The sequence below is a fragment of the Artemia sp. Qi Xiang Cuo genome, chromosome 4 (assembly GCF_049724085.1).
Source record: "Artemia sp. Qi Xiang Cuo chromosome 4, ASM4972408v1, whole genome shotgun sequence".
NCBI classification, from domain to species: domain Eukaryota; kingdom Metazoa; phylum Arthropoda; class Branchiopoda; order Anostraca; family Artemiidae; genus Artemia; species Artemia sp. Qi Xiang Cuo.
The window spans coordinates 64894154-64921495 of NC_142797.1; the positions used below are offsets into that span (position 1 = coordinate 64894154).

Consider the following 27342-nt stretch of genomic DNA (forward strand, 5'->3'; position numbering starts at 1 on the left):
TACTTTTTACTTTGCAGGCAACTTTTCAAATCAGTTTTTTGATTTTCTAAGCATTTTCCTTGAGATTCCGATGCACATGTATTTGAGAAACCACTGTTAGGTGGATTTTTCGAAATAACCATTGACATATTTCCCTGTAAGTGCATTCCAGACACGTGTGGCGATAAGCGACCTAAAATTTAAAAGTATATAGAGTAAAAGGAAACAACATAAAAAACGAATAAAACGAAAAATCAAAACTCAAAAAACCAAAAACAAAAACACATCTTTCAATATGTTTTAAAACTGTAAAGAGTAAAAAAAAATCGAATGAAAGAATTTATGAGAACTCAATAAGCCGAAAACAAAAAATAAATAATTCAATACGTTTTAAAAGTCTACAGGAAACACAGCATATGTTTCGATGTGTTTTAACAGCTAATTTTATTGTCAATCCCTCTTCTCTCCCTCATGGTGATACTTATTTTTAATTTTTAAAATTAGTTATTCTAATGCAACGAAAGAGCGAAAAAGAAACCCCAAACGATCAAAAAGTAAACTGTGTTGTAAATCAAACCATAAGTGAAGGAGAGGAAATATTACAACAAATATCAGGAATTATTGTAACTAAAATAGGAAGAATTTTTAGGCCGCAAAACTTTGGATTAAAAAAAAACAACAAAAGACACGTTTCCCCCAGGTCTTACACATACCAGTTCAAATAGGGATAAATCCTTTAAAGGCCAGACTGTGTGATTACCGAAAATTATCTATGCAGAAGAGATTTTACAGTCCAAAAACGGGCAGTTATCTTTTGACGAATGCAAATGGGATTAGAAGGTGGTTTTACCTTGAGTAAGGAAAGTTTGAATAGCAGGGTTTCAAGTTATCACCTGATTTAAAAGACAAAATCACCAAAAAAGGTAAAAAGCAGACAGATAAGAATAATTTTTTTTTTTACTCTCAGCAATAGCCTTTAGTCACGTTGAGGAAGGAGTAAAAAAAATATTGAGGAAAAAACGTGAGGGCAATTGATAGAACACTGACAAGAAAGAGTATGCTTATTTAGGGTAAATTATTTGACAGTTTATAGATTATGCAACATGTTGATTGTTTACACAGGATTTGTCTTTGGGAAAGGGAGGAATGTTTCAACCCAGTTGTGTTCCAAAAGAGTTAGGGTGTCAATGTGAAACTCTAGTGAATTCTGAGGGGCATTTATAACAAAATCAAAGGACATTATGTGCAAATGGCTTATACAAAAAGGTATATCTGTAATACTATAGGAACAGCTAAGGGTTTTAACTTGGAACTTTCAGGCCCCTTACTGCAACTACTTCAGCAACGGCTGCAACCATTCATTAGTTTGACTTTAACTACCTACGACTGTGACCATTTCGAATTACAACTGCTTTCATGTAATTTTAAGGGGGCTATTGATCAACATCAGAGCATGTTATTTGCACGAGGGTTGTTAAAAATTACTATCAGCAATAGCCTAAGAACAGCCGAGGGTATTAAGTTGAAACCTTCAGGGCTTGTTGAAAGGGTTGCTGGAAACTAATTGAGGGGAAGGGAGCTGCAAATCTGACAATTCAGATTCGTATATCGGAGGTGTAGTAGGCCTACTAATAATTGAGAAAAGGTGGGGGGCTATATCCTGGGTATAACAAAACATATGAGGGTGTTATGGTGAAAACTTCATGACATTTTGACTATTTTGAACATAATACCTAATTTTAATCTAATACCTTTGCACGAAGGGTAGTGAAAAAGGGCTTGGGAGGGAAACGGGATGGCATCAGTCCCTTTGACTCTTATAAAAAGCACCAGAAGTTTCAATTTTCACCTTCGAAAGTTTCTACGAGAGCACCTTCAAAAGTTTCTACGAAAACTCCTTCCATGCTGACAATGACTAATAAACTGAAACCTTAAAGTGAAAGATTAATAAAATGAAACCCTATTGCTCTTTACTTATATCGCGTTTTAGAAATTTTATTGAAAATCGCCATTAATTTCATCATTTTGACGCAAAATTTAAAGAGAGTTAATTGAAATATGATAAAAGGATTTATTTTGGTACACAAAAATTGAACACAGTGAATGGAGAGGAACAACACACCCTATGGAAATATAAATATGTATATTATTAGGTTGCAACAAAATGTACTAGGCAAATCACTTCTCATACTAATTCCATACATAACATGATCAAATAGAAAAATAGTTGATCAAATAGAAAAATTAAAAAGAAAGTAAAATACTTCGTTAATTTTATTTATTCGGTAGAATATAAAAAAAGATATAGAATCCGTGCTATTATTCCTTTCTTCTAATCTAAACAATTTACCAAAAATATTCTTATTGCGCTTCGAAAATTTATATCTATTGAGTTTTTAACTCAAGATCGAATTTTCTTGAATATCATATTGAACCTGACTAAGGTGACATTTAAAATGATATGTTCAATAGCAATTCAAATCAAACGTTGGAATTATGACAGAAAAACAAAAAAAAAGCTATTGTCTTTCTAAGTAAAAAAGAAAGTATTAAATTTGGGTTGATTGAGTTGAATTAAGTTGAATTTACACGTCTACTAAGTGCTAACACAAAAATTTATGTACAAATACTATATTTGCATAAAACTTTAATAGACAATTGTGTTCAGCAATACATTTCGTTTGTTATTTTCTTTAATTAGAAAATTTGAGATGCTGCTACTCTGTTCTTAAAAATACCAATGCTCAACACATGTTACCCTCTGAGTTCAATTTTTTTCTAATTAATAAAGAGAACCCTCGTGTGATTTTGTTAATTTTTACAGCGTATCGTCTTCAACGCCTCGCTCTTTACGCTAAAGCTTTTAGTACTTTAGAAAAAAGCTTCTTATTGTTCCAATTAAATGAACATAGTGTTTTAGAAGCCCCTCTTAAAGAATTGGGACAAAATTAAAACTTTAGCGTAAAGATCGAAGTGTTGAGGAGGGGGCAACCATCTTCATACACGTAATAATTTCTGTTCGTTTCAAGTTTTATGTTGCTCCTTACTTCCAGTTGAAAAACTTGTTTTTAAAACTTAATTCCTGATCGTTTTTTAAATAGTCCCAGGTAATCTGGCACAACCTCCACGGAAAAATACATTCTCCACGGATAGTCAATCCGGACTTAGCCCAGTTAAAGATAGGAATGGGGTCGCAATTAGCGATAAGGAAAAAACTAAAGAGAGATGGGCCGCATATTTTGAGAATTTGCTTACCTTGGACACCTTGGATGTGAAGGAAGATCTGTTTTGTGAGGAGGAATTAGCAACAGTACTAAAAGGATTAAAAAAATAATAAGGCTCCATGTGCTGATAGGGTGGTAAATGAGTTTCTTAAATATGGTGGCTCTGAGGTTAGAAATAAGTTACTGAAGATTATGAATATGATTTTTGAAATAGGGGAAGTACCTAACGATTTTAGGAAAACCTTAATTAACCCTTTCAGTCACGAATTTTAGCCTGGAAGGTCAAAATTATGAGAGTAGCGAAAGTCAACCATGTGATGGATAAGTACTTACCAGGAATTTTTTCAGATTTTTTTCTGAACGTCTTCTTTCTTTTCCACCATGTACTTGAGCAAGGACAGTGTGACCAAATTTATTCAAATACAGTATAAAACCAATGAAAAACTGAGACTTCAAATATAGTACAAAAAACGAGAAACTGAATTGACAATGATCCTTTTACGTTTCTTTAGGTTTGTGAAACTGTGCGAAACAGTTTCGCGATTCTTCCAGGCAAAGTGGGACGTTGCACTTGGTACACATGAACCTAGTCTTCATGATACAGGGGCATTTTTACACCTGTTTTGGGCGGCAAATTTTTCTGGCCAATGAGCAAAGGAATCTTTCTTCACGGCGGAGCAGGGCCTACGAAATTTGAGTTTTCGTTTCCTACGATTTTCGGCAACCGAGTCTTCTTCATCACTCTCCTCCTCTTCGCTTGAAGGAAGAGATCTGGGTCGGCCTCTTCTTCTAGGAGTGTCTTCAGACATAATGAGAGTCTCTGCTATGTCGAGTCGGAAGGTGAACGAATCGACAATGTTCTTTTGTCTCATATTCTGTGCCTTGCAAATCTCGACATATTCAAGCCAACTGTTGACTACAGCAAGATCGATCAAATGGAATACGAGTCTCAAAGTCCATTTTTTTGATCGAATGAGGGTCCTATAGTAGGATACCATCTGGTCAAGCTTATCAACCCCACCCATACTCAGGTTATAAGCCGCAATAGCTTCCGGCTGCGTCACTTGTACCTCTGTCTTCGTTTTCTTACACCACTTCATCACGTTTTTTACGTTGCCGCTTCCAATCATGTTAGAAGCGACTATCACCGATCTACAGTCCATCCACTTGATCAGACATACTTCTCCACTCACTAGCTCGTGGAACGCCCCCTTCCTTTCTTTTTCAGAGACGTATCAGATTCCAACTTTGCGCCAAGAACTCTATTCGCTCTGATCGTGCCGGTGCCATACATACTTTTCCGTTCAAGCTCTTCAAGGAGCGGAATACTCGTAAAAAGTTGTCAAAGAATATTTTCGTATGCGGGCGAAGCTGGACGCGACCAGCAAGAGCTAGTACCATTCCAGGTCCCAGTCCGAACTGCTTCTGCTCTTCCGTCAGGATAGTTTTCTTACCCTGGTAAACATCAAAAGTGAGTATGATGCCGTTACTGTTACAAAGCATAAAGATTTTTATGCCCCACGGTGTTGGCTTCCCCCTGATATACTGTTTTATGTCCAATGCACCGGTGTACGGCACCATTTGCTCGTCGACTGATACATACTCAGAAGGTACGATGCTTTCTGTCTTTTTCAGGACCCGGTCTATAACCGGACGAACCTTCCATACGCGATCGGTGTTCTCCGGGTCTTTAGAGAGGATATCTACCAGATGAAACAAATTTCGGAGACGCGAAAACCTATTGAAGTTCATGGCGTCTGCTATTAGAGGTATCCGAGTCCGACTACCCCAGTACATGCGATACCTTGGGAATTTAAAAGCACTCATCGCTATATGAATACCTATGAACCTTCTTATTTCAGAGGCTGTTGTACCCAAACTTGAGCCGGTTTTCTGTACAGAATAAAGATTGGTCATCTCGGCGGCTAACTCATAAAATTCACTATCAAAATATTCTTTGAAGTAGTCTATAGGCTCCTCGGGACCAAGTGGCGGCGGCGCCGGGTCGGCATTGTTGATAACTTTCGAGAAGATCGCATTCTTCCATACGAGTCTGCGTTTTCGATTTTTCGGAGGCGGGGGAGGAGCGGCTCATCATCCTCAACTTCCGATAATGAATCTTCATCCGTATCGTGTGGCTGCGATAGATTTACTGACGCCCAATCTTCACCTTCGTCATCTGAGTTTGGTAGGTCCGATAACTCTGAAAGGTCTGAGTCGATCGCGTCCAAGACATTCAGTATGTCAGCGTGACGAACTCGACGTGGTCGATCATTGGATGGACCTGGAAAAGAAGATAGTGAGTCGCTTTTGCAGAAAAGCGACTTGACAGGAAAAAGTTATCACTGATGTTTTCAAATAAAAATAACAAAAGTATTTTCCACTGACTGTACCATATATGCTGCTATTTAACTAGAAAAGTTAGTATCAAGTCACACTGTCCTTACTCAAGAACACGCTACTTCGAAAAAATCTGCGGCATCTATCCAACGCACTAGCGAGGTAAACTTTTTATAGATGGGGTAACTAACTGAAAAGGACAAATGAACCCCTTTTTTCGCGTATTTTCATGGTAAATCTGGTAAAAAAATGCATGAAAACATACCTGGTAGATCCATTCTTTCGAGTACGGATGTGCAACAACTTCAAAATACTGCTAAAAATCAGAATTTAGCATCATCGGTTTGAAACTTCGCCAGTGTCTTTTCGCATTACTTATTATTATGGAGCGCATACTCGAGTATCGCTGCCACCTACAGGGTCCAAGAAGACCAAGCGAAGCTGTGATGTTCTCATGTGAGAACATGGTGACTGAAAGGGTTAAGCCACTTTATAAGAAAGGTGATAAAAGCGAGTGTGGTAATTATCGAGGCATTAGTCTGGTCTCTGTAGGTAGTAAATTACTTAGTAATATGATACTTTTTAGACTGAGAGATGCCGTTGACAAAGTTTTAAGAGAAGAACAGTGCGGTTTTAGAAGAGGTAGAGGATGGGTCGACCAAACTTTCACTCTTAGGGTAATAATTGAGAAGTGCCTGAGTTTTCAAACACCTTTGGCCCTCAGTTTTATAGATTATGAGCAAGCGTTCGATTCTGTTGATAGAAGAGCTTTAGTAAAGGTTTTATCCTTGTATAGTATACCAGACAAATACATTAAAGTGATTTGTACTATGAAAGAGAATAACACTGCTGCGGTTAAGGTAGGAAATGAGGTTAGCAGCTGGTTTTGTATTAAATCAGGAGTTAAATCAGGTTTATATGGATTATTTTGATGGACTTTGTTTTAATGAGCACAGAAAAGGCAATGGGAGACAACGGAATCAAATGGGGAGGAAAAAGTCTCCTGGACTTGGATTATGCTGATGATTTAAGCATCCTAGATCAAAGTGTGAGCAAAATGAATGAAGTTTTAGAGGTTTTGCGAGTTCAGGGTGCTAGAATTGGTTTGAAAATTAATGTTAGGAAGACTAAGTCACTAAGGCTAGGAATAAGTGAAGATGAAAAGGTGACGTTGGGTAATGGAAAGATTGATCAGATGGGCAGCTTCACTTACCTTGGGAGTATTATTAGTAAAGAGGGTGGGATCAGTGAAGATGTTAAAAGTAGAATAGCCAAGACTCAGGGTGTTTTTTCACAGTTAAAAAAAAGTCTGGAAGAATAGGAAGATAAGTCTGCAAACCATTGATGACAGTGGTCAAATATGGCTCTGAAGCATGGACGCTCCAAAAAGCGGATGAATATTTGCTAGATGTTTCCCAGAGAAATTGCTTAAAGATTGTTCTGGGTACCCGGCTGACTGACCGTATTTCAAACAACAGGCTATACGAAAAATGTATTTCAATACCACTCTCTAGGGCTATAATGAAAGAAAGGTTGAGGTGTCTAAGGCAAGTTGTGTGGATGAAGAATGACAGATTGCCGAAGATTGTTATTTTCGGCCAACCGTCTAGGGCTAAACGGAAAGCAGGTCGTCCCCGTCTTGGGTGGGAGGACGTCATAAAGAAAGATTTAAAGGAAATGGGAACTTCGTGGGCGGGTGTAAAAAGGAAGGCTCTGAATAGATTGGGGTGGAGGAGGAGCGTGCGTAGCTGTGTTGGCCTCAGGCGGCTTGGTGCTGCGGTGAGTTGTTAGTAGTAGTAGTAGTATATTATCTAGACAATTCAATCGCGGAGAAAATTTACCCAGGCAATTAACCTTAGCAACTGTTAAGGGCAATTACCCTTAACAATGCGAGAAATATAAAAGAGAAAACAAGAAATATAAAAAACAATTTTTATAGAAATTCTGGAAAATTCTCCCAGTGTATAATTTTCTGTGACAAGTTCACCCCCTGAAACCTTACCTCTCCAGGGAGTTCCCCGTGAAAAAAAATCCAACAGAAAATTCGTCTTCCCACCCTTAAATGTATACATGCTTCCCAACAACAAAGACTATGCATAACAATGGACAACTTTTATAACTTAAAGACCATTCCCCCGGGGATGTAGGGGGGGGTCAGGTTATATCCAAAGCCAAAGTTATTGCGCCTTTCAACTATGATGAACAAAATAGATATCTCAAAATTTTTATAGTACGATTTCGGGGGTTAAAGGGTTGGACGGGGCCTAGTTGCCCTCCAAACTTTTGTTCACTTAAAACGGGCACTAGAGCTTTTAATTTCTGTTTGAATGAGACCTCTCATTATAATTGTAAACTCATGTGACCAGAGACAACTTTTCCGTCTATAATATAGGAAATCGACCCTTTTCTTTAAAAAAATTAGATCTCATTTCATTATTTGCCATAAAGCCACTTTGCATTTGCAGACGATGATGAGAAAAGCAGGAACTTTTTCAAACCATCTCGTTAGTTGCGATGGGGTAAACTTAAAGACTTTAGTGAAAAGAGCAAGGGTCGAGGAAGGGGCATATGGAATAATTTCTATATGGTATTCTAGGACCACCGGGTCAATAAGATCATCCCTGGGAAGAAAAAGACAAACAAATAAACACGCATTCATGATCTTCCTTCTGGCAAAAGTACAAAATTCCATATTTTTGCAGACAGAAGCTAGAAACCGCAACAATAGGGGTCTCTGATACGCTGAATCTGACAGTGTGATTTTCCTTAAGATCCTCCTATTTTAGGGGGTGTTTTTCCCTTTTTTCGAAAACAAAACAGTCAGAGAATAATCTCCTTTGGTAACCTCCTCCTCCCCCAAATCCGAAACTTATTTACTGTTACAAATAGGGCTTATATTAATCGGATTTTGATTAGCCTGACCCACAGAATTATTTATTATACTAATTACATCAAAAGGATTATTTTCAAGCTCACAAAGGCGACTCTCATGGCTTAAAATATTCACAAAAGCAGTTTTCGCTTGGAGTCCATTCACGTCACCAGAGGAACCAAAAAGAAATCATTACTTAAATTAATTACAAAAGAAAAACCTGTCAAAGGATTACACACACATAAATAACTAATAGCACAGCAGGCATTATTGGAAGGAACCATTAGCACGGAAGGAGAAACAAAAATGAAAAAAATAAACAAATAAAAATAAAGTAAAAAATGAAAATTAATGACCTGAGGAAGTCATTTAAAAGTTAAGAAAAATACTAACATCTGAAAACTACACAACCGAAGTAATAAAAAGAAAAAAATACCGAAAAGTACACCCAAAAATTAATAGAAACAAACAATATTTTTGATAATAACAATACAAAAAAAGATTATAAAAAAAAAGAGAAGAAAAAATCAACCGAAACCTAGCGACTCTTTTAGTAGAGAAAAAAAAACAAGAAAAGGGAAAATAAAGAAATAATCCATGAGAAAGTAAAAAAAAAGAAAGAAAAAAGAACAGACAGAAAGAGAGAGAGAGAGAGAAAAAAACAACTAGACACAGTCAGTGAGAGACCTTATTTATCTTTTTTATTGGAGTCCCATCACTAGGCTTTGCCAATATTTTTCCCCAATCAGACCAAGCATTCCGCTGACCGAATTTGTCTTTTGCTGCATTCAGAATATCTCGTCTCTGCTTCGTCAGAGACTCAACAGCAAAAATACCACTAGAGGCCAACTTGGATTTGGCCTTGTACATTTTACAAGCAACGCTTTTGCTAAAAAACTTCACTATTATCGGAACAACCCTTGGAGCAGATGGAACCGCCTGAGTTGAATCAGTTATAGCAGCATTATTCAGTATAAGTCTATACACGTTCACGACCTCATTTGAACTAATTTCAGGCAAAAACATCTTCTGATTAATTGTTAGCAGCACACCTTGCCACTTTGTATAGAAGTGGCAAGGCACTGGTCATGGAGACTTAGGAGGTGGCTCAGTTCATGGAAACAGGAAGTTTTATTACTGTTTTAAAGTCTGAAAGGGACTAGAGGGTTTCAGGCCTTCCTCCCATGCCATTTTCTGTTACCTGGACATAATAACATCTTAGATAACGGATCAAAATTGTAGGTAATCATTTTGTTCAAAAATATTGAAAGGTCTCCTGCAAAATGTTGAAAATTAGGCCTCCAAAGCTAACATTTCACCCAGAGCTTCCAGGTAATGGCCTTAAATTATGTTAACTACCCTTTGTTCAGAGATAGGTTTTTAGCAGAAAACGCAGTTGTTTTTGATTTGGTTTTCACAAGGTTATACTCTCAAATCAACACACACACATACATGAGTATAGTGGACTGACCTTCCCCAGGCCATTCAGCATGTCCCCAGGTGGCAATAGGGGAATGCTCTACAGATATGTAGGGTACCTCCATGGGAGGCACAGATCAAGGGGGAATCTTTTCCCTGGGGGTCCATAATAAAAACTGGGGCACCCTCGCCCGGGGTCATAAACACGGGTGGAGGAGGAAGAAGGCCCCTCAAATATACACTCAAAAGGGCCCACTGGTGTGTCCACAAGTCCCATGAGTTGCAAACCTTCTCCCAGTAATGGGTTAAATTGCATGGTGATGCAGAACACCATCGCGGGAGGATCCTCTATAGGAGGACAACTGTGGCAGGGCGTAAGATCCAGATCTATGGACAACGGCCTCTGCAAAGGGCTGCCTCGACCTTTTCGGGCACCTGCAAGACTGGGGACCTTGCGTTCAACTCTATTCCCACTTGAGGAGTGGCGCCCCTCGAGGAAATTATAGCCTAGTAAACGACACAGCATTCGCACGGGATTCTGACTAATGGACAATTCTTCTGGGCTTGGTATGTTTTGATGGGTGTCTTTGGGCTAAAAAACCTCTTCCTAGCTAATTTATATATTATGGGCTGCCTCTTCGTATTTGTATAGTATTTGTAGTCATGAATAAGTGTTAAATAAGAGGTAATAGAAAAGGAACTGACGCTGTTTTATGCTAGATCCTTTTAATGGTTAAGCTTTATCAGGAGTTGAAAACAATGTTGTGACCAAGATGGGCCCAGAGTTGAGCAAAAACGTCGTCCGTTAAGGCTTCAGGGATTTGTTTCTGTACAGTTCTAAGTCGGCTTAAGTACTTCGATGTAGACTTGAGAAGATGAGTGATCCCAGTCCTGCACTGCTTTCCGGGATCATTGCTTTTCCTGAGGCAAAAATAGTTTCCATGATTTAAAAAGCATGAACTTTAGAACTTGGAGTGTTATAACATTAAAAAATTAATATAGTATCGATATTTTGACTAACAAATTCAGACGATTTAAGGTGGACTTTTTAGGAGTTTCAGAAACTCATATCTTAGGGGTAGGAAGCGTGAAATTAGGTGCTGTAGAATTTGTTTACTCAGGCAGGAAGGATGGGGTACATAGACAGGGAGTAGGGCTGATGATGAATAAGGAAGCTGCTAAGTCTTGTTTAGGCTGGGAAGGTATTAATAATAGAATACTAATTGCTCAGTTTATGACTAGAAAGTTCAGGGTATCAGTTATAGTAGTATACGCCCCTGTAGAACCGACTGACGGAAATACTAGTGACTCAGATGACTTTTACTTACAGTTACAGGAGCAAATAGACAAGGTCCCAGGTAGAAATATGATGTTATTACTGGGATATTTTAACGCCCAGGTTGGTAGAAATTGGGATAGATGGTATCCCAGCCTAGGTAAATTTGGTGTAGGAAAAGAAAACAGTAATGGATGCAGACTTTTGCAATTTTGTAGGTATAACAATCTTGTTATAACCAAAACGATGTTTGGTCATAAAATGGCTCATAAGTTAAAATGGTATTCACGTTAAGGTATGACAGCAAAACTTATTGATTATATTATAGTAAACCGAAGACTGGCAGGGTCAATACAATATACTAGGGTATATAGGAGTGCTGTTATTGATGTGAAAAGTAAAGATCACCATCTGGTAGTGTCAAGGGTTAATTTAAAGCTAAAATTTCAGACGGGTAACTACATCCCGGGAAGTTATGATGTTGGTAGACTCCAGGATGAGAATTTTAGAGAAAATTTCCAGGATCAGTTGAATACAAAACTTGAGATTTTAAAATTTGATAATGTTGGTGATGGTTGGAATAATATTAGAAAAATTATTTGTTTGAAGTTTCGGAAGGTGTATTAGGGAAGAAAGCTCTGACTGCGGCTAAGAATACTAGTGAAAAATCCTTATGTTGAACAGAAAGGAGAAAGGATTTGTACAAGAATTATCTGAGCGATAGATCATATGAAAACAAAAGCAATGTAAAGAAAGTGGAGAAAGAATTAAAATATAAACTAAGGAGGTGTGAATTGGAGGCCATGGATAAAGTTGCCGAGGATCTGGATAATGCAGCTAGACGGCATAATATTAAAATATTGTACTGGCACATTAACAAATTGAGAGGGAGTAGTCAATCCGGAATTGGCCCAGTTAAAGATAGGAATGGGGTCGCAAATAGCGATAAGGAAAAAACTAAAGAGAGATTGGCCGAACCTTTTGAGAACTTGCTTAACCAAGATAGAGTTGCAGGAAAAAATATAGAGGAAAAAGAAAAAGTTTGTGATACCTTGGATGTGAAGGAAGATTTGTTTCGTGAGGAGAAATTAGCAACAGTACTAAAAGGATTAAAGAATAATAAGGCTCCAGGTGCTGATAGGGTGGTAAATGAGTTTCTTAAATATGGTGGCTCTGAGGTTAGAAATAAGTTACTGAAGATTATGAATATGATTTTTGAAAAAGGGAAAGTACCTAGCGATTTTAGAATATCCTTAATTAAAGTACTTCATAAGAAAGGTGATAAGATTGCCTGCTATAATTATTGAAGTATTAGTCTTGTCTCCGTATATAGTAAATTACTTAGTGATATGACACTTTTTAGAATGGGAAGAACAGTGTAGTTTTAGGAAAGGTAAAGGTTATTTCGACCAAATTTTCACTCTTAGGCTGATAATTGAGAAGTGGCTGAGTTTTCAAACAACTTGGTCCTCGGTTTTATAGATTATGAGCAAGCGTTCGACTCTTTTGATAGAAGAGTTTTAGTAAAGATTTTATCCTTGTACTGTATACCCGACAAATACATTATAGTGATTAGTGTTTTGTACGAGAATAGCACTGTTGTGGTTAAGGTAGGAAATGAGGTTAGCAGCTGGTTTTGTATTAAATCAGGACTTAAGCAGGGTTGTGTTCTATCCCCCTTTATATGGATTATTTTGATGGACTTTGTTTCAAGCAGCAGAGGAAAGGCAATGTGAGGCCACGGAATCAAATGGGGAGGAAAACGTCTCCTGGACTTGGATTATGCTGATGATTTAAGCATCCTAGATGAAAGTGTGAGCAACATGAATGAAGTTTTAGAGGTTTTGCGAGTTCGGGGTGAACTTGATTGATTGAACTTGAACAGGGTGCTAGAATTGGTCTTAAAATTCACGTTAGGACGCCTAAGTCACAAAGGCTAGGAATAAGTAAAGATGAAAAGGTGACGTTGGGTAATGAAAAGATTGATCAGGTGGGCAGCTTCACTTACCTTGGTAGTATTATTAGTAAAGATGGTGGGAGCAGTGAAGATATTAAAAATAGAATAGCCAAGGCTCACAGTTAAAAAAAAGTCTGGAAAAATAGGAAGATAAGTCTGCAAACCAAGATTAGAATATTAGAAGCTACAGTGATGACAGTGGTCAAATATGGCTCTGAAGCATGGGCGCTCCGAAAAGCCGATGAAGATTTGCTAGATGTTTTCCAGAGAAATTGCTTAAGGATTGTTCTGGGTACCCGGCTGACTGACCGTATTTCAAACAATAGGCTATACGAAAAATGTGGTTCAATACCGCTCCCTAGGGCTATAATGAAAGAAAGATTGAGGTGGTTAGGGCACGTTCTGCGGATGAAGGATGACACATTGTCAAAGATTATTCTTTTCGGCCAACCATCTAGGGCTAAACGGAAAGCAGGTCGTCCCCGTCTGGGGTGGGAGGACATCATAAAGAAAGATTTAAAGGAAATGGGAACTTCGTGGACGGGTGGAAAAAGGAAGGCTTTGAATAGATTTGGATGGAGGAGGAGCGTGCGTAGCTGTGTTGGCCTCAGGCGGCTTGGTGCTGCGGTGAGTTGTTAGTAGTAGTAGTAGTATTGGGTAAGACTAAACTTAATGAATATTATATATTTGAAATCACCATTAAATACAATTCTTTTGATGCATCTATTGGTATTGAAATTCTATTTTTTAGAGTTTCTTTTACTATTGAACCAGGTTACTCCTTACTTATAGTTCGTTACCCCGAACTGTTTGGTAATAAAACCTACACAACTACTTTCAAGCGAAAATAAAAAAAATTTTCATGACAGACTACAAAAAAAAATGGCAAACACCTGCACAGTTGAATAAGATAAAACAAAAGTTTCATCTTAAGATTAAGTCCCTTAAGATTAAATCAACAAAAACACAATGTTTCAGATGTACCTTCATTGTTAGAACATTTGGATTCCTGGGTGTCGTGTTCAAACTTACATGGTCCTGATATGCTAGGTAAATTGAGCAAGGAAACATCTTCACGTTTTGGTGACAAAAGATTGTTTGAAAAATGAAAAGGCTTCTCGCTGTCACGTAGTAAAGCATTTTCAGCTTCTAAAACAAAATTTAAATTAAACAGACATAGAAAAATTTAACAGTAAAGCTTACTAATCAAATCTGACAGACATTATATGTATTCATAAAATCAGATGTATATGCAGGTTATTTTCACAAATCGCTTTTAAAAATATAATTTTCATAAAAAAAAACAGTAACATTTAAAGCAAATTCAAACAGTTCGTGGTAACGAACTGTAACATTTAAAGCAAATCAAACAGTTCGTGGTAGCTAACTGTAAGTAAGGAGCGACCCGGATCAATAGTAACCGAAACTCCAAAAACAGGATTTTGATACCATTAGATACATGGTCCTGATATGCTTGGTAAATTAAGCAAAGGAACATCTTCACGTTTTGGTGACAAAAGATGGTTTGGAAAATGAAAGGACTTCTCGTTGTCACCTAGTAAAGCATCTTCAAATCCTAAAACAAAATTTAAATTAAACAAACATAGAAAAATTTTACAGTAAAGCTTACTAAGCAAATCTGACAGCTTTTTCTTTTTAGTTACGTGTAAAAATGTAAATATACAGACATTATATGCATACATATAATCCTCTACAATATCCTCTACAAGTCCATGTTAAAATTATTAAACTTGTGAGTACCATTTTCTTAGACAAGTTGAAATAGAATTTGCACGAAAAAGCCGAATTTAAAAAGTCCAGTAAAAAAAAAAAAGCCAACTCAGGTCATGTTGCTAGATCAGAGGAAAAGATAAAAACCAAAATCGATGCCTTTATTTGTCTGTTATCGCCAGGCAAGCAAAAAATATTTAACATGGAAGATATAGCCGGGAAGTTTTCTATACTGGTCCCCCCAATAAACAGTGAACAACAAATACTATGCGAAAACCAACAATAAATACTATGCGTAAACAATGGGCAATTTTTATAACTTAAAAACCGTTCCCATGGAGCTATGGGGCGGGGGAGGGGTCATGTTATATCCAAAGGCATAGTTATTGATTTTTTCAACTCTGATGAACAAAATGACTATCTGAAAAAAAAAAAGTCGGACGATTTTGGGGTAAAAGGGGTGGGGAGGAGCCAGTTGCCCTCCAATCTTTCTGGTCACTTAAAAAGCACACTAGAACCTTTAATTTCAGTTTCAATGAGCATTTTCTCAATATTTTCGGATCACTGGGTCGATACGATCACCCCTGAAAAAAACAAACAAAAAAAACAGATAAACAAATAAACCCGCATCCGTGATCCTTCCTCTGGCAAAAAATAGAAAATTCATCATTTTTGCAGATAGAAGCTTGAAACCTCAACTTTAGGGTTCTTTGATACACTGAATCCGATATTGGGATTTTCATTGAGATTCAATGAATTTTCTGGGATGTTTCATCCTTCTTTCGAAAATAAGGAAAATTTTCTCAGGCACGCAACCTTTGATGTTAAAGACTAAGCTTAATGAAACTTATATATTTGAAATCGGCATAAAAATCCAATACTTTTGCTGTATCTATTGGTATCAAAATTCCATTTTTTAGATTATTGAGCCAGGTTCCTTCTTACTTGCAGTTCGTTACCACGAATTGTTTGGTAATAAAACCTACCAAACCACTTTCAAGTGAAAATTTTAAAATTTTCAAGAAATACTAAAAAATGGTTTGGCAAACAATTGCACATTGGAATAAAATCAAATAAAAGTTCCCATCTTAAGATTAAGTCCCTTTGTTCTATAAAATATTATATAATACATTTCAATAACGAAAAAAAAAACAATGTTTCAGATATACCTTCATTGTTGGAACATTTGGATTCCTGGGTGTCGTATTCAAATTTACACGGTCCTGATATGCTAGGGAAATTGACAAAAGGAACATCTTCACGTTTTGGTAACAAAAGATGGTTTCGGAAATGAAAGTGCTTCTCGCTGTCACCTGGTAAAGCATCTTCAACTTCTAAAACACAATTTAAATTAAACACACATAGGAACATTTAACAGTAAAGCTTACTAAGCAAATCTGGTAGTTTTTCTTTTTAGTTACGTGTAAAAATGTAAATATACAGACATTATATGTATACATATAATCCTCTACAATATCCTCTACAAGTCCATGTTAAAGTTAATAAACTTGTGTATACCATTTTCTTAGACACGTTGAAATGGAATTTGCACGAAAAAGCCGAATTTAGAAAGGCCAGTAAAAAAAAATATAGCCAACTCAGGTTATGTTGCTAGATCAGAGGAAAAGATAAAAACCAAAATCGATGCCTTTATGCGTCTGTTATGGCCAGACAAGCAAAAAATATTTAACATGGAAGATATAGCCAGGAAGTTTTCTATACCGGTCCCCCAAATAAACAGTGAACAACAAATACTATGCGTAAACCCAACAACAAACACTATGCATAACAATGGACCACTTTTATAACTTAAATACCATTCCCCCGGGGATGTGAGGGGGGGGGGGGTCAGGTTATATCAAAAGCCATAGTTATTGGGCCTTTAAACTATTATTAAAAAAATGGATATCACAAAATTTTATATTACGATTTCGGGGGAAAAAGGGTTGGACGGGGCCTAGTTGCCCTCCAAACTTTTGTCCACTTCAAACGGGCACTAGAACTTTTAATTTCTGTTTGAATGAGACCTCTCATTATAATTGTAAACTCATGTGACCAGAGACAACTTTTCCGTCTATAATATAGGAAATCGACACTTTTCTTTAAGAAAATTAGATCTCATTTCAGTATTTGTCATAAAGCCACTTTGCATTTGCAGACGATGATGAGAAAAGCAGGAACTTTTTCAAACCATCTCGTTAGTTGCGATGGGGTAAACTTTAAGACTTTAGTGAAAAGAGCAAGGGTCGAGGAAGGGACATATGGAATAATTTCTATATGGCATTCTAGGACCACCGGGTCAATAAGATCATCCCTGGGAAGAAAAAACAAACAAATAAACATGCATTCATGATCTTTCTTCTAGCAAAAATACACAACTCCACATTTTTGCAGACAGAAGCTTGAAACCGCAACAATAGGGGTCTCTGATATGCTGAATCTGACGGTGTGATTTTCCTTAAGATCCTCCTATTTTAGGGGGTGTTTTTCCCTTTTTTCGAAAACAAAACAATTTCTACAGAAAATTTGTTTAACCATTATTGGGTAAGACTAAACTTAATGAATATTATGTATTTGAAATCACCATTAAATACAATTCTTTTGATGCATCTATTGGTATTGCAATTCTATTTTTTAGAGTTTCTTTTACTATTGAACCAGGTTACTCCTTACTTATAGTTCGTTACCCCGAACTGTTTGGTAATAAAACCTACCAAACTACTTTCAAGTAGTTTTTACCAAACTACTTTCAAGTACTTTCTCATGACAGACTACAAAAAAAAATTGGCAAACACCTGCACAGTTGAATAAGATAAAACAAAAGTTTCATCTTAAGATTAAGTCCCTTAAGATTAAATCAACAAAAACACAATGTTTCAGATGTACCTTCATTGTTAGAACATTTGGATTCCTGGGTGTCGTGTTCAAACTTACATGGTCCTGATATGCTAGGTAAATTGATCAAGGGAACATCTTCACGTTTTGGTGAGAAAAAATTGTTTGAAAAATGAAAAGGCTTCTCGCTGTCACGTAGTAAAGCATTTTCAGCTTCTAAAACAAAATTTAAATTAAACAGACATAGAAAAATTTAACAGTAAAGCTTACTAATCAAATCTGACAGACATTATATGTATTCATAAAATCAGATGTATATGCAGGTTATTTTCACAAATCGCTTTTAAAAATATAATTTTCATAAAAAAACAGTAGCATTTAAAGCAAATTCAAACAGTTCGTGGTAACGAACTGTAACATTTAAAGCAAATCAAACAGTTCGTGGTAACGAACTGTAAGTAAGGAGCGACCCGGCTCAATAGTAACCGAAACTCCAAAAACAGGATTTTGATACCATTAGATGCATGGTCCTGATATGTTTGGTAAATTAAGCAAAGGAACATCTTCACGTTTTGGTGACGAAAGATGGTTTGGAAAATGAAAGGGCTTCTCGTTGTCACCTAGTAAAGCATCTTCAACTCCTAAAACAAAATTTAAATTAAACAAACATAGAAAAATTTTACAGTAGAGCTTACTAAGCAAATCTGACAGATTTTTCTTTTTAGTTAGGTGCAAAAATGTAAATATACAGACATTATATGTATACATATAATCCTCTACAGTATCCTCTACAAGTCCATGTTAAACTTATTAAACTTGTGAGTACCATTTTCTTAGACAAGTTGAAATAGAATTTGCACGAAAAAGCCGAATTTAGAAAGGCCAGTAAAAAAAAATAGCTAACTCAGGTTATGTTGCTAGATCAGAGGAAAAGATAAAAACCAAAATCGATGCCTTTATTTGTCTGTTATCGCCAGACAAGCAAAAAATATTTAACATGGAAGATATAGCCGGGAAGTCTAGGGAAATTGACCAAAGGAACATCTTCACGTTTTGGTAACAAAAGATGGTTTCGGAAATGAAAGGGCTTCTCGCTGTCACCTGGTAAAGCATCTTCAACTTCTAAAACACAATTTAAATTAAACACACATAGGAACATTTAACAGTAAAGCTTACTAAGCAAATCTGACAGCTTTTTCTTTTTAGTTACGTGTAAAAATGTAAATATACAGACATTATATGCATACATATAATCCTCTACAATATCCTCTACAAGTCCATGTTAAAATTATTAAACTTGTGAGTACCATTTTCTTAGACAAGTTGAAATAGAATTTGCACGAAAAAGCCGAATTTAGAAAGGCCAGTAAAAAAAAATAGCTAACTCAGGTTATGTTGCTAGATCAGAGGAAAAGATAAAAACCAAAATCGATGCCTTTATTTGTCTGTTATCGCCAGACAAGCAAAAAATATTTAACATGGAAGATATAGCCGGGAAGTCTAGGGAAATTGACCAAAGGAACATCTTCACGTTTTGGTAACAAAAGATGGTTTCGGAAATGAAAGGGCTTCTCGCTGTCACCTGGTAAAGCATCTTCAACTTCTAAAACAAAATTTAAATTAAACAGACATAGAAACATTTAACAGTAAAGCTTACTAAGCAAATCTGGCAGTTTTTTCTTTTTAGTTACGTGTAAAAATGTAAACATACGGACATTATATGTATACATATAATCCTCAACAATATCCTCTACAAGTCCATGTTAAAGTTAATAAACTTGTGTGTACCATTTTCTTAGACAAGTTGAAATAGAATTTGCACGAAAAAGCCGAATTTAGAAAGGCCAGTAAAAAAAAATAGCTAACTCAGGTTATGTTGCTAGATCAGAGGAAAAGATAAAAACCAAAATCGATGCCTTTATTTGTCTGTTATCGCCAGACAAGCAAAAAATATTTAACATGGAAGATATAGCCGGGAAGTCTAGGGAAATTGACCAAAGGAACATCTTCACGTTTTGGTAACAAAAGATGGTTTCGGAAATGAAAGGGCTTCTCGCTGTCACCTGGTAAAGCATCTTCAACTTCTAAAACACAATTTAAATTAAACACACATAGGAACATTTAACAGTAAAGCTTACTAAGCAAATCTGGCAGTTTTTTCTTTTTAGTTACGTGTAAAAATGTAAATATACAGACATTATATGTATACATATAATCCTCAACAATATCCTCTACAAGTCCATGTTAAAGTTAATAAACTTGTGTGTACCATTTTCTTAGACAAGTTGAAATAGAATTTGCACGAAAAAGCCGAATTTACAAAGGCCAGTAAAAAAAAAATAGCCAACTCAGGTTATGTTGCTAGATCAGAGGAAAAGATAAAAACCAAAATCGATGCCTTTACTTGTCTGTTATGGCCAGAGAAGCAAAAAATATTTAACATGGAAGATATAGCCAGGAAGTTTTCTATACCGGTCCCCCAAATAAACAGTGAACAACAAATACTATACGTAAACCCAACAACAAATACTATGCGTAAACAATGGGCTATTTTTGTAACTTAAAGACCTTTCCCATGGAGCTATGGGGGGGGGGGGTCATGTTATATCCAAAGGCATAGTTATTGATTTTTTCAACTCTGATGAACAAAATGGCTATCTGAAAAAAAATATCGCACGATTTTGGGGAATATGGGATGGGGAGGAGGCCTAGTTGCCCTCCAATTTTTCTGGTCACTTAAAAAAAGCACTAGAACTTTAAATTTCAGTTTTAATGAGCCTTTTTCCAATATTCTCGGATCACTGCGTCGATACGATCACCCCTGAAAAAAAAAACAGATAAACAAATAAACACGCAGCTGTGATACTTCTTCTGGCAAAAAATAGAAAATTCAACATTTTTCCAGAGAAAAGCTTGAAACCTCATCAATAGGGTTCTCTGATACGCTGAATCCGATATTGGGATTTTCGTTAAGATTCTATGAATTTTCTGGGATGTTTCATCCTTCTTTTGAAAACAAGGAAATTTTCTCGGGCACGTAACCTTTGATGCGTAAAACTAAGCTTAATGAAACATATATATTTGAAATCGGCATAAAAATCCAATACTTTTGCTGCATCTATTGGTATCAAAATTCCCTTTTTTAGAGTTTCGGTTACTATTGAGCCAGGTTTATTTCTTACTTACAGTTCGTTACCACGAATTGTTTGGTAATAAAACCTACCAAACCACTTTCAAGTGAAAATTTTTACATGTTCATAAAAGACGAAAACAACGGTTTGGCAAACAATCCCACATTGGAATAAGATATAACATAAGTTCCATCTTAAGATTCAGTTCCTGTGTCCTATTTTTGTCCAATAAATTAATATCCAATACATTTCAATAAACAGAAACACAATGTTTCAGATATACCTTCATTGTAAGAACATTTGGATTCCTGGGTGTCGTATTCCAATTTACATGGTCCGGATATGCTAGGTAAACTGACTAAAGGAGCATCTTCACGTTTTGGTGACAAAAGATGGTTTCGAAAATGAAAGTGCTTCTCGCTGTCACCTGGTAAAGTATCTTCAACTTCTAAAACAAAATTTAAATTAAACAAACATAGAGAAATTTAACAGTAAAGCTTACAAAGCAAATCTGACAGCCTTTTCTTTTTAGTTACGTGTAAACATGTAAATATACAGAAATTATATGTATACATAAAATTATATGTATATGCAGGCTTTTTTCAAAAATCGTTTTCAAAAATCCACTTTTAACAAAGCAAAAGAAAACCAGAAACATTCAACGCAGTTCACAAACAAAGAACGAATTAAAACCTTAAATTTATTACATAGAAGGAGTTACTGGATTAAATTGACCAGAAATCATACAACAAAAACTACAGGGATAACACAGCCCCCCCCCCCTAGAATCTAGGGACAAGTATTGTAACTTATGCCCCCAGGACATAAGGTTTTTATGGAAGGAATGGTAGCATAAACTTCAGAGGGGGCTCATTCGAATGTAAACCGGAATTTCTAGTTCCCCTTTTGAGAGTCAAAAGTAATCTGATGGCAACTAGCCCCCCTCCCCCAACCAACTGTTGTTTCCCAAATGCTTCCGATCAAATATTTGATATTTCCATTTTGTCCAAAATAAACTAAAGAAGAAAACACTAGAGAAAAGGATAGAGAAAAGACAAATAAACAAAATATAGTAAAAACTCCGGAGTTTACACAGCCCCCCCAGAACCCAGGGGCATATAAGTTTTTTTCATGGAAGGAACGATTCTATAACTTCGTCGGGGGCTCATTCTATTGGAAATTAAAAGTTTTAGTTCCCTTTTTAAAAATGAAAAGGGACCGGAGGACCTTCTTTACCTCAAATCCATCCAATCGAGTTCTTGAGATAGCCATTTTCTTAAAAAAAGTCAAATGATTGGCTAACAAAAAATTCAGGGTCAACACAAACCCCCAGAGCCATGGGGCAAGTGTTGTATGTTATGTTCAAGGCACATATAAGGTTCTTACGCAAGGGTTTTGAAAATATTTCAAAGACCAGATAAGCCAAACCTCCACTCCCACTTAAAAACCTTATGAACAATATTTTATTCCAAAACTCAAGCGAGCTGACCCCTGGCCTTCTCTGCATGGCCCGACCCCCTCCCCCCAAAAAAACTTATTAACTATATTTTAATTCCAAAAATTATGGCAACTTACCATTGGCCCTCCATGGCCCTCCTCCCCCCAAAAAAACGACTTATTAACAATATTTCATTTCAAGACTTATGAGATTTGACCTCTGATCCTCCATGGCCCGATACCCCTCCATCCCCCAAAAATTATTAATAATAAATCATGGGAACTGACCCCTGGCCCTCCCTCCCTCTGGTCAATTTATTCAAGTCAACTGAACAAAAAACGAATAATTAACATTTTACAGAGAAACATATAATTTATTAACAAAAATAACGCTTACATCATCTTTCAACAATCATCAGGGAGACCCATTAGGTTGCATATGATGGCTGTTTCCATCCTTAAAATCTACTAATATATATTCACACTTCACTCATAAATCAAAAATCGCAAAAAAAAATCATTAACAACTTCCCAGAAGCTTGCGTTTCAACCTACTCTTGAACTGGCTAATCTTATCTGCCACCTTTATACCCTTCGGGAGAGAATTCCACAGCTGTGGTCCAGCAAAACACGGAAATAAAGATTCTCGTTGAGTACTCCGAGTCTCAAGACAATATACCTAAAGAACATCTAGTTTCATAACAATAATTAAACGAGTTAGACTAAGATTTTCTCAAAAGTTCTCCGACGAATAACGATTCAAACATTGATAAATAAAAACAGCTAGTTGATAATCTCTTAACTTATAAACGTTCAGAATTTTCATTTTAGTGAAGCAACTCAAAGTGCTATTTTCGAATCTCAATTAATCTCCTAAGACACGAACAACTTTATTTTGTAAAATTTGGACTAGTTTAGAACTTAAAACAAATGAACTGGTCCACAGCAAACCACCATATGACAGATACGGATTGATAAGAGAATGATAGAGGATCATTAGAATTCTTGGTGGAAGCTCATTCCTTAGCCTTCTTATAAGACCCAATCCTCTTGCCACTTTTGCTGATATTGCGTCACAGTGTAGTTTCCAACTCAAATTGCAATCAAGATAAAAACTAAATATGTAACACTAAAAGCTTGATTTAAGAATACACCATTCAGACAAATTTTATCATTTAAAATAATGGGAATACAAATTCTACAAAAAGTTATGAAATTCGTCTTAAAACATGAACAGATAGACAGCTAAATCTCATAAAACTTGCCACTTAATTTAGGGCCTTATTAGACTTTTCAATCAAACATTCTCTGCAAAATGATGTTGCTTTAAACACATTGTCATCAAAACTTAACTACAGCTTAACAATCACAAAAATAGACGATTAATAGTAAAAAAAAAATACCAATCAATAGGGGTTTTCTGCATTAGTTCCCATAACATGATATACAAAATATAGTCTCCCAAAGTTTAGCAGCTGAATTCAACTAACTTTGTTTATCTCTTACATGTATTATGATTAGATACTCCCATCCGAACCCCCATAACTACCCCTGCTTAGATAGACATATTTCGTTCATCATACCTGCACAGAAAAGATTGGCAGAACATTTCTCAACCGAATGATTTAATTGTCTCGCCAAACTTAAAAATTAAAGCTAATAAATTGAATTTAAATGTGTTTTGCGTCACAAAGAAGTCACTTTATCACCCTCAGTTCTTAATCGTTAGATTCAATTACATGTGCAGTTACATTTTTTTTTGTTAAGATCACTTAATGAGCAAGAAGGAAAAAAAAAGAATAATTATTTTCTAGAACAAAGTAGCTTTTCTTTTATTCTCACACAAAAATTAACTGTACAACTTACCGTTTTTAATAAAAGAATCCTCAGAAACTGTGATGGAATCGGCCATTTTCAGAATTTGTGGCAAGTCCATGAAATATTTTGGAACGGAGCTAATGCAAACTATGAGAAGTAAAATACTATCATTGAAACTTGGATACAACACAGATTTTAGTCAGGAGTCCTAAAATACAAAATATATTAGGATGATGATATAAGAATTAAACCAATATAAATATATAATTTTTGGCTTTTATTGGACTTTATTTATCTTTTTTTTTAATTGGTTTTGTTGACTTTTCACGTTTTTTTTTTTTTTAAAGATTACATATACCCCTGAAAATTCAGAAGCAGCCATAAGAACCTTCGACTGTGCCTCACACGCATTCGTCTTCTACTATCACATTATGTTCCAGACCAAATAAACATTGCACATTGCGACTTAAAATAGACCCCAAAAACGGCCGAAATAAAATTCAGCGGCGGCGGACACAATTCTGCCACCACTGAAAAATTATCTGCGACGCGCCGTCAATTTGTCGGCGTTTCCCCTCTTTTTAGAAAATTTTCGGCTACTTTTAAAAAGTTTTGAAAACTAAATTGGTATCAGTTCTTATCGGAATTCGGTCTACGAGTCCTTTTTAGGTTCATTACCATGGCCAAACCTCGGACAAAATAAGGACGAGATATCAATCTTAACTTTTCACATGCATTCTTTTAACCCATATGATTGATAGCGAGAACTTAAACTGCCTAATATTTGAATTAATCCGACAAAATAGGCTATTTAAAATTTAGTTTAAATTAAGCTCTAAGGCTGGAATTAAAAAAATTTACTTGCACCTTAAATCCATGGCTAATTTATGTAACCTCGATGGAATCTGAAGTTTATGTCTTACTTCATGTCTGAATTTCCTGGTCTTGCAACCTGCATTCCACTTCTTTGACTACCCTACCCCTTAAACCCTCACTCTCTACGCTACAGAAGCTATTATTTCTCATTGTCTAAAGATTGAATCCTCTCACTTAAGAGCAATATAGGCTAATAAAAGTTTTAAGATTAAACGTTTCAAGGGACTCCTTTGAGAATGCAAGAGATTATTTATTCTCCTTCCCATCTTCGCAATTAAGGTACCACGGTTGTGGACGTACTTGGACAAGGTGGATAAGCATATCAAACAATCAAAGTTTTACTTTAGCAACTAGGATTTAATATTTGATTTTTTTTTTTTTTTTTTTTTTTGGTTACAAAGCCAATTTTCAGAAAACTTAGCATGTCGTTCTTTAAGAACAGTTCGTTCCGAGATGTTAGAAGAATAAGAGGCAGCAAATTGGTAAGAAAAGCTTTTATATAAAGAGAGGCAACATCTTATAAAGAGAACTATTATATATTATGAAATTTTTTATTCTAGCTTTAAATTTTAGAGTTTAATTTGAATTAAGTTTTAAATTCCCCATTTTGTCAATTTCCAGGCAGTTTAAGGAGCCAAAATAAAAAATTTTTAAAAACACTTAGCTAGAAATAAACTCTTTCACTTTCCTTTAAAGCTTTGACAAACTTGTAGTTATCATGTATAAAAATAAGCTTTTTTACACGGCGTGGGACCAACAAAGAACTTAGCAGCAACAATTAGTTCTGCACTCTTGAAAAACCCTTTCTGCTACAGCACTTGCTACCGCCAACGATAGAACTTTTTTTGCCAAAGCTGCAATCCATGCCAGCTGAATAAAATATATTTTCCAAGAGGCAGTGGTTGTATTAATTGCATCAACTAGGGCAGGATCTTTTGATTTCCAGGTATGGGCTGACAAGCCCAAATATAAATCTACTTGACGCCAAACAACATCATCATTTTCATCCTCTTCTGCATTGTCGTTCTGACACATTATTTGCTCAAGCAGCCTCGTTTTTATCATATATGATCATGAATAAGATTTAGAGTTGCTGCTCTTCTGATAAAACCAACTAGCCACATTCCCACAACTGATTGGGATAGCTAATCCACTGACAGCATCAGAGATTACAGCCTCCTCTTTGAGCTTTTCGAGGGCCTTCTCCTCTTCGTACAAAAGATTTTCTACTGCATTAAAATGTTCACCACAAGTTGAAGTGGAGGGACCTAATTGATTGGACAAATACGGTTCACAGGAGACGTTATAAAGTACCTTATGTCAGCCACCAGCAGTAGATTCTTAACCATTTTGAACAAGTATTCCCTTCTTGTCAGTGAACCATCAAGAAGGTTTAGTCACTCATCAGTTCAATTTATCTTGAATGTTTCAAAGTCCAAAAGTGCAGATGTTACCATCAGATCATCTCTTGGGAAGCGAAAGACAAACTTGTTTTTCGCATTTTCTTTCAGAAGCAAAATACAGCTACTCCTCAAGGTGACCATACCTTGAGGATCCCAAATAGGCCATTCCTCAAGGTGACCTTTTAGGAGGTCCCACCAGAGTAGAGCAACATTTTGGATGAGAATGAATTCTCCCTCAATAGCCTCGACTGTCGCAGAACAATTTTGTAGTATAGAGAAAAGGTCACGCATCAGTTCATATTCCTCATTATCTAGAACATGATCATTTTCCCAATTTTACACAAAACACTTGCCAGAGGACCTTTGGGTTGAATAATACTTTGCATCATACTACATGTTGCATTCCATCTTGTGGGCAAACGCCATTCCAGGGACCTGCATTGTTCATTTCTTGACAACATAGGAGGTAGATCATCAGCAACCTCCACAATGTGCAACTGAGTATCAACATCAAGAACCTCAACTAAATCACGAAATATTTTAAGGAATTCATTGCTATTTTAAACTTGAATTTTTTCGAGAAGGATGATATGAAGGAAAAAATTGTATATAAGTTTAGTTCTTCCACTTTGTATATGCTTCCATGTGCATATGTATAAATATATGTTGGGTGGGGAGGTGGGGAGTTAATCATAAAATTTTTCCACCTTGCTTCAGGCCTTGGTAGAATAGCTGCATGTTTGCAAATGGTAAAAAATCAATAAACAAGGTATTTGAGGAATAGCAAGTCTAGTCGACAATAATTTTAGTTAGAAAATATTACACTGTAGCAGAGGACAGAAACAAGTGAATGATAATCCTAAAACCATAGTTGACGAGCGCCGCCTCAACACTCTTCAATCTAAGTCGCTTCGTACAATCTAGGGAATCCGATGGACAGATTTTGTCAGCAACGACCAGCTACGAAGTATGAATTCCCAGTCACCTTTGTCACACCTGGTAGCCGAGCAGACAGTTCGTTGGTTTAGATATCTTTTGCGATTA

General features: G+C 36.1%; 3 protein-coding genes across 3 annotated transcripts in view; all 3 read right to left on the reverse strand.

Annotated features, from left to right (window-relative positions):
• Positions 1-27342, reverse strand: part of LOC148953334 (uncharacterized) — a 75441-nt gene that overhangs the window by 1611 nt on the left and 46488 nt on the right.
• Positions 97-26162, reverse strand: LOC148953335 (uncharacterized). The gene is made up of 6 exons (XM_089087316.1): positions 24068-26162; positions 21048-21212; positions 17685-17849; positions 15968-16132; positions 3235-3292; positions 97-172 (listed from the first exon to the last, which is right to left on the reverse strand). The coding sequence occupies exons 1-6, from the start codon at positions 24135-24137 to the stop codon at positions 97-99; spliced, it is 699 nt and encodes a 232-aa protein (XP_088943442.1). The 5' UTR covers positions 24138-26162.
• Positions 5171-6020, reverse strand: LOC148953336 (uncharacterized). Its single transcript, XM_089087317.1, has 2 exons — positions 5809-6020; positions 5171-5487 (listed from the first exon to the last, which is right to left on the reverse strand). Exons 1-2 carry the CDS (start codon positions 5819-5821, stop codon positions 5171-5173), a joined length of 330 nt encoding a protein of 109 aa, XP_088943443.1. The 5' UTR covers positions 5822-6020.

Excerpts from the sequence above, each read along its gene's own strand:
- LOC148953335 (XM_089087316.1), bottom strand. The coding sequence starts at position 24,137 with ATGGACTTGCCACAAATTCTGAAAATGGCCGATTCCATCACAGTTTCT. Across the intron at positions 21,213-24,067 it reads GGATTCTTTTATTAAAAACG|AAGTTGAAGATACTTTACCA; the intron begins GTAAGTTGTACA and ends ATTTTGTTTTAG. Across the intron at positions 16,133-17,684 it reads CAAATGTTCTAACAATGAAG|AAGTTGAAGATGCTTTACCA; the intron begins GTACATCTGAAA and ends ATTGTGTTTTAG.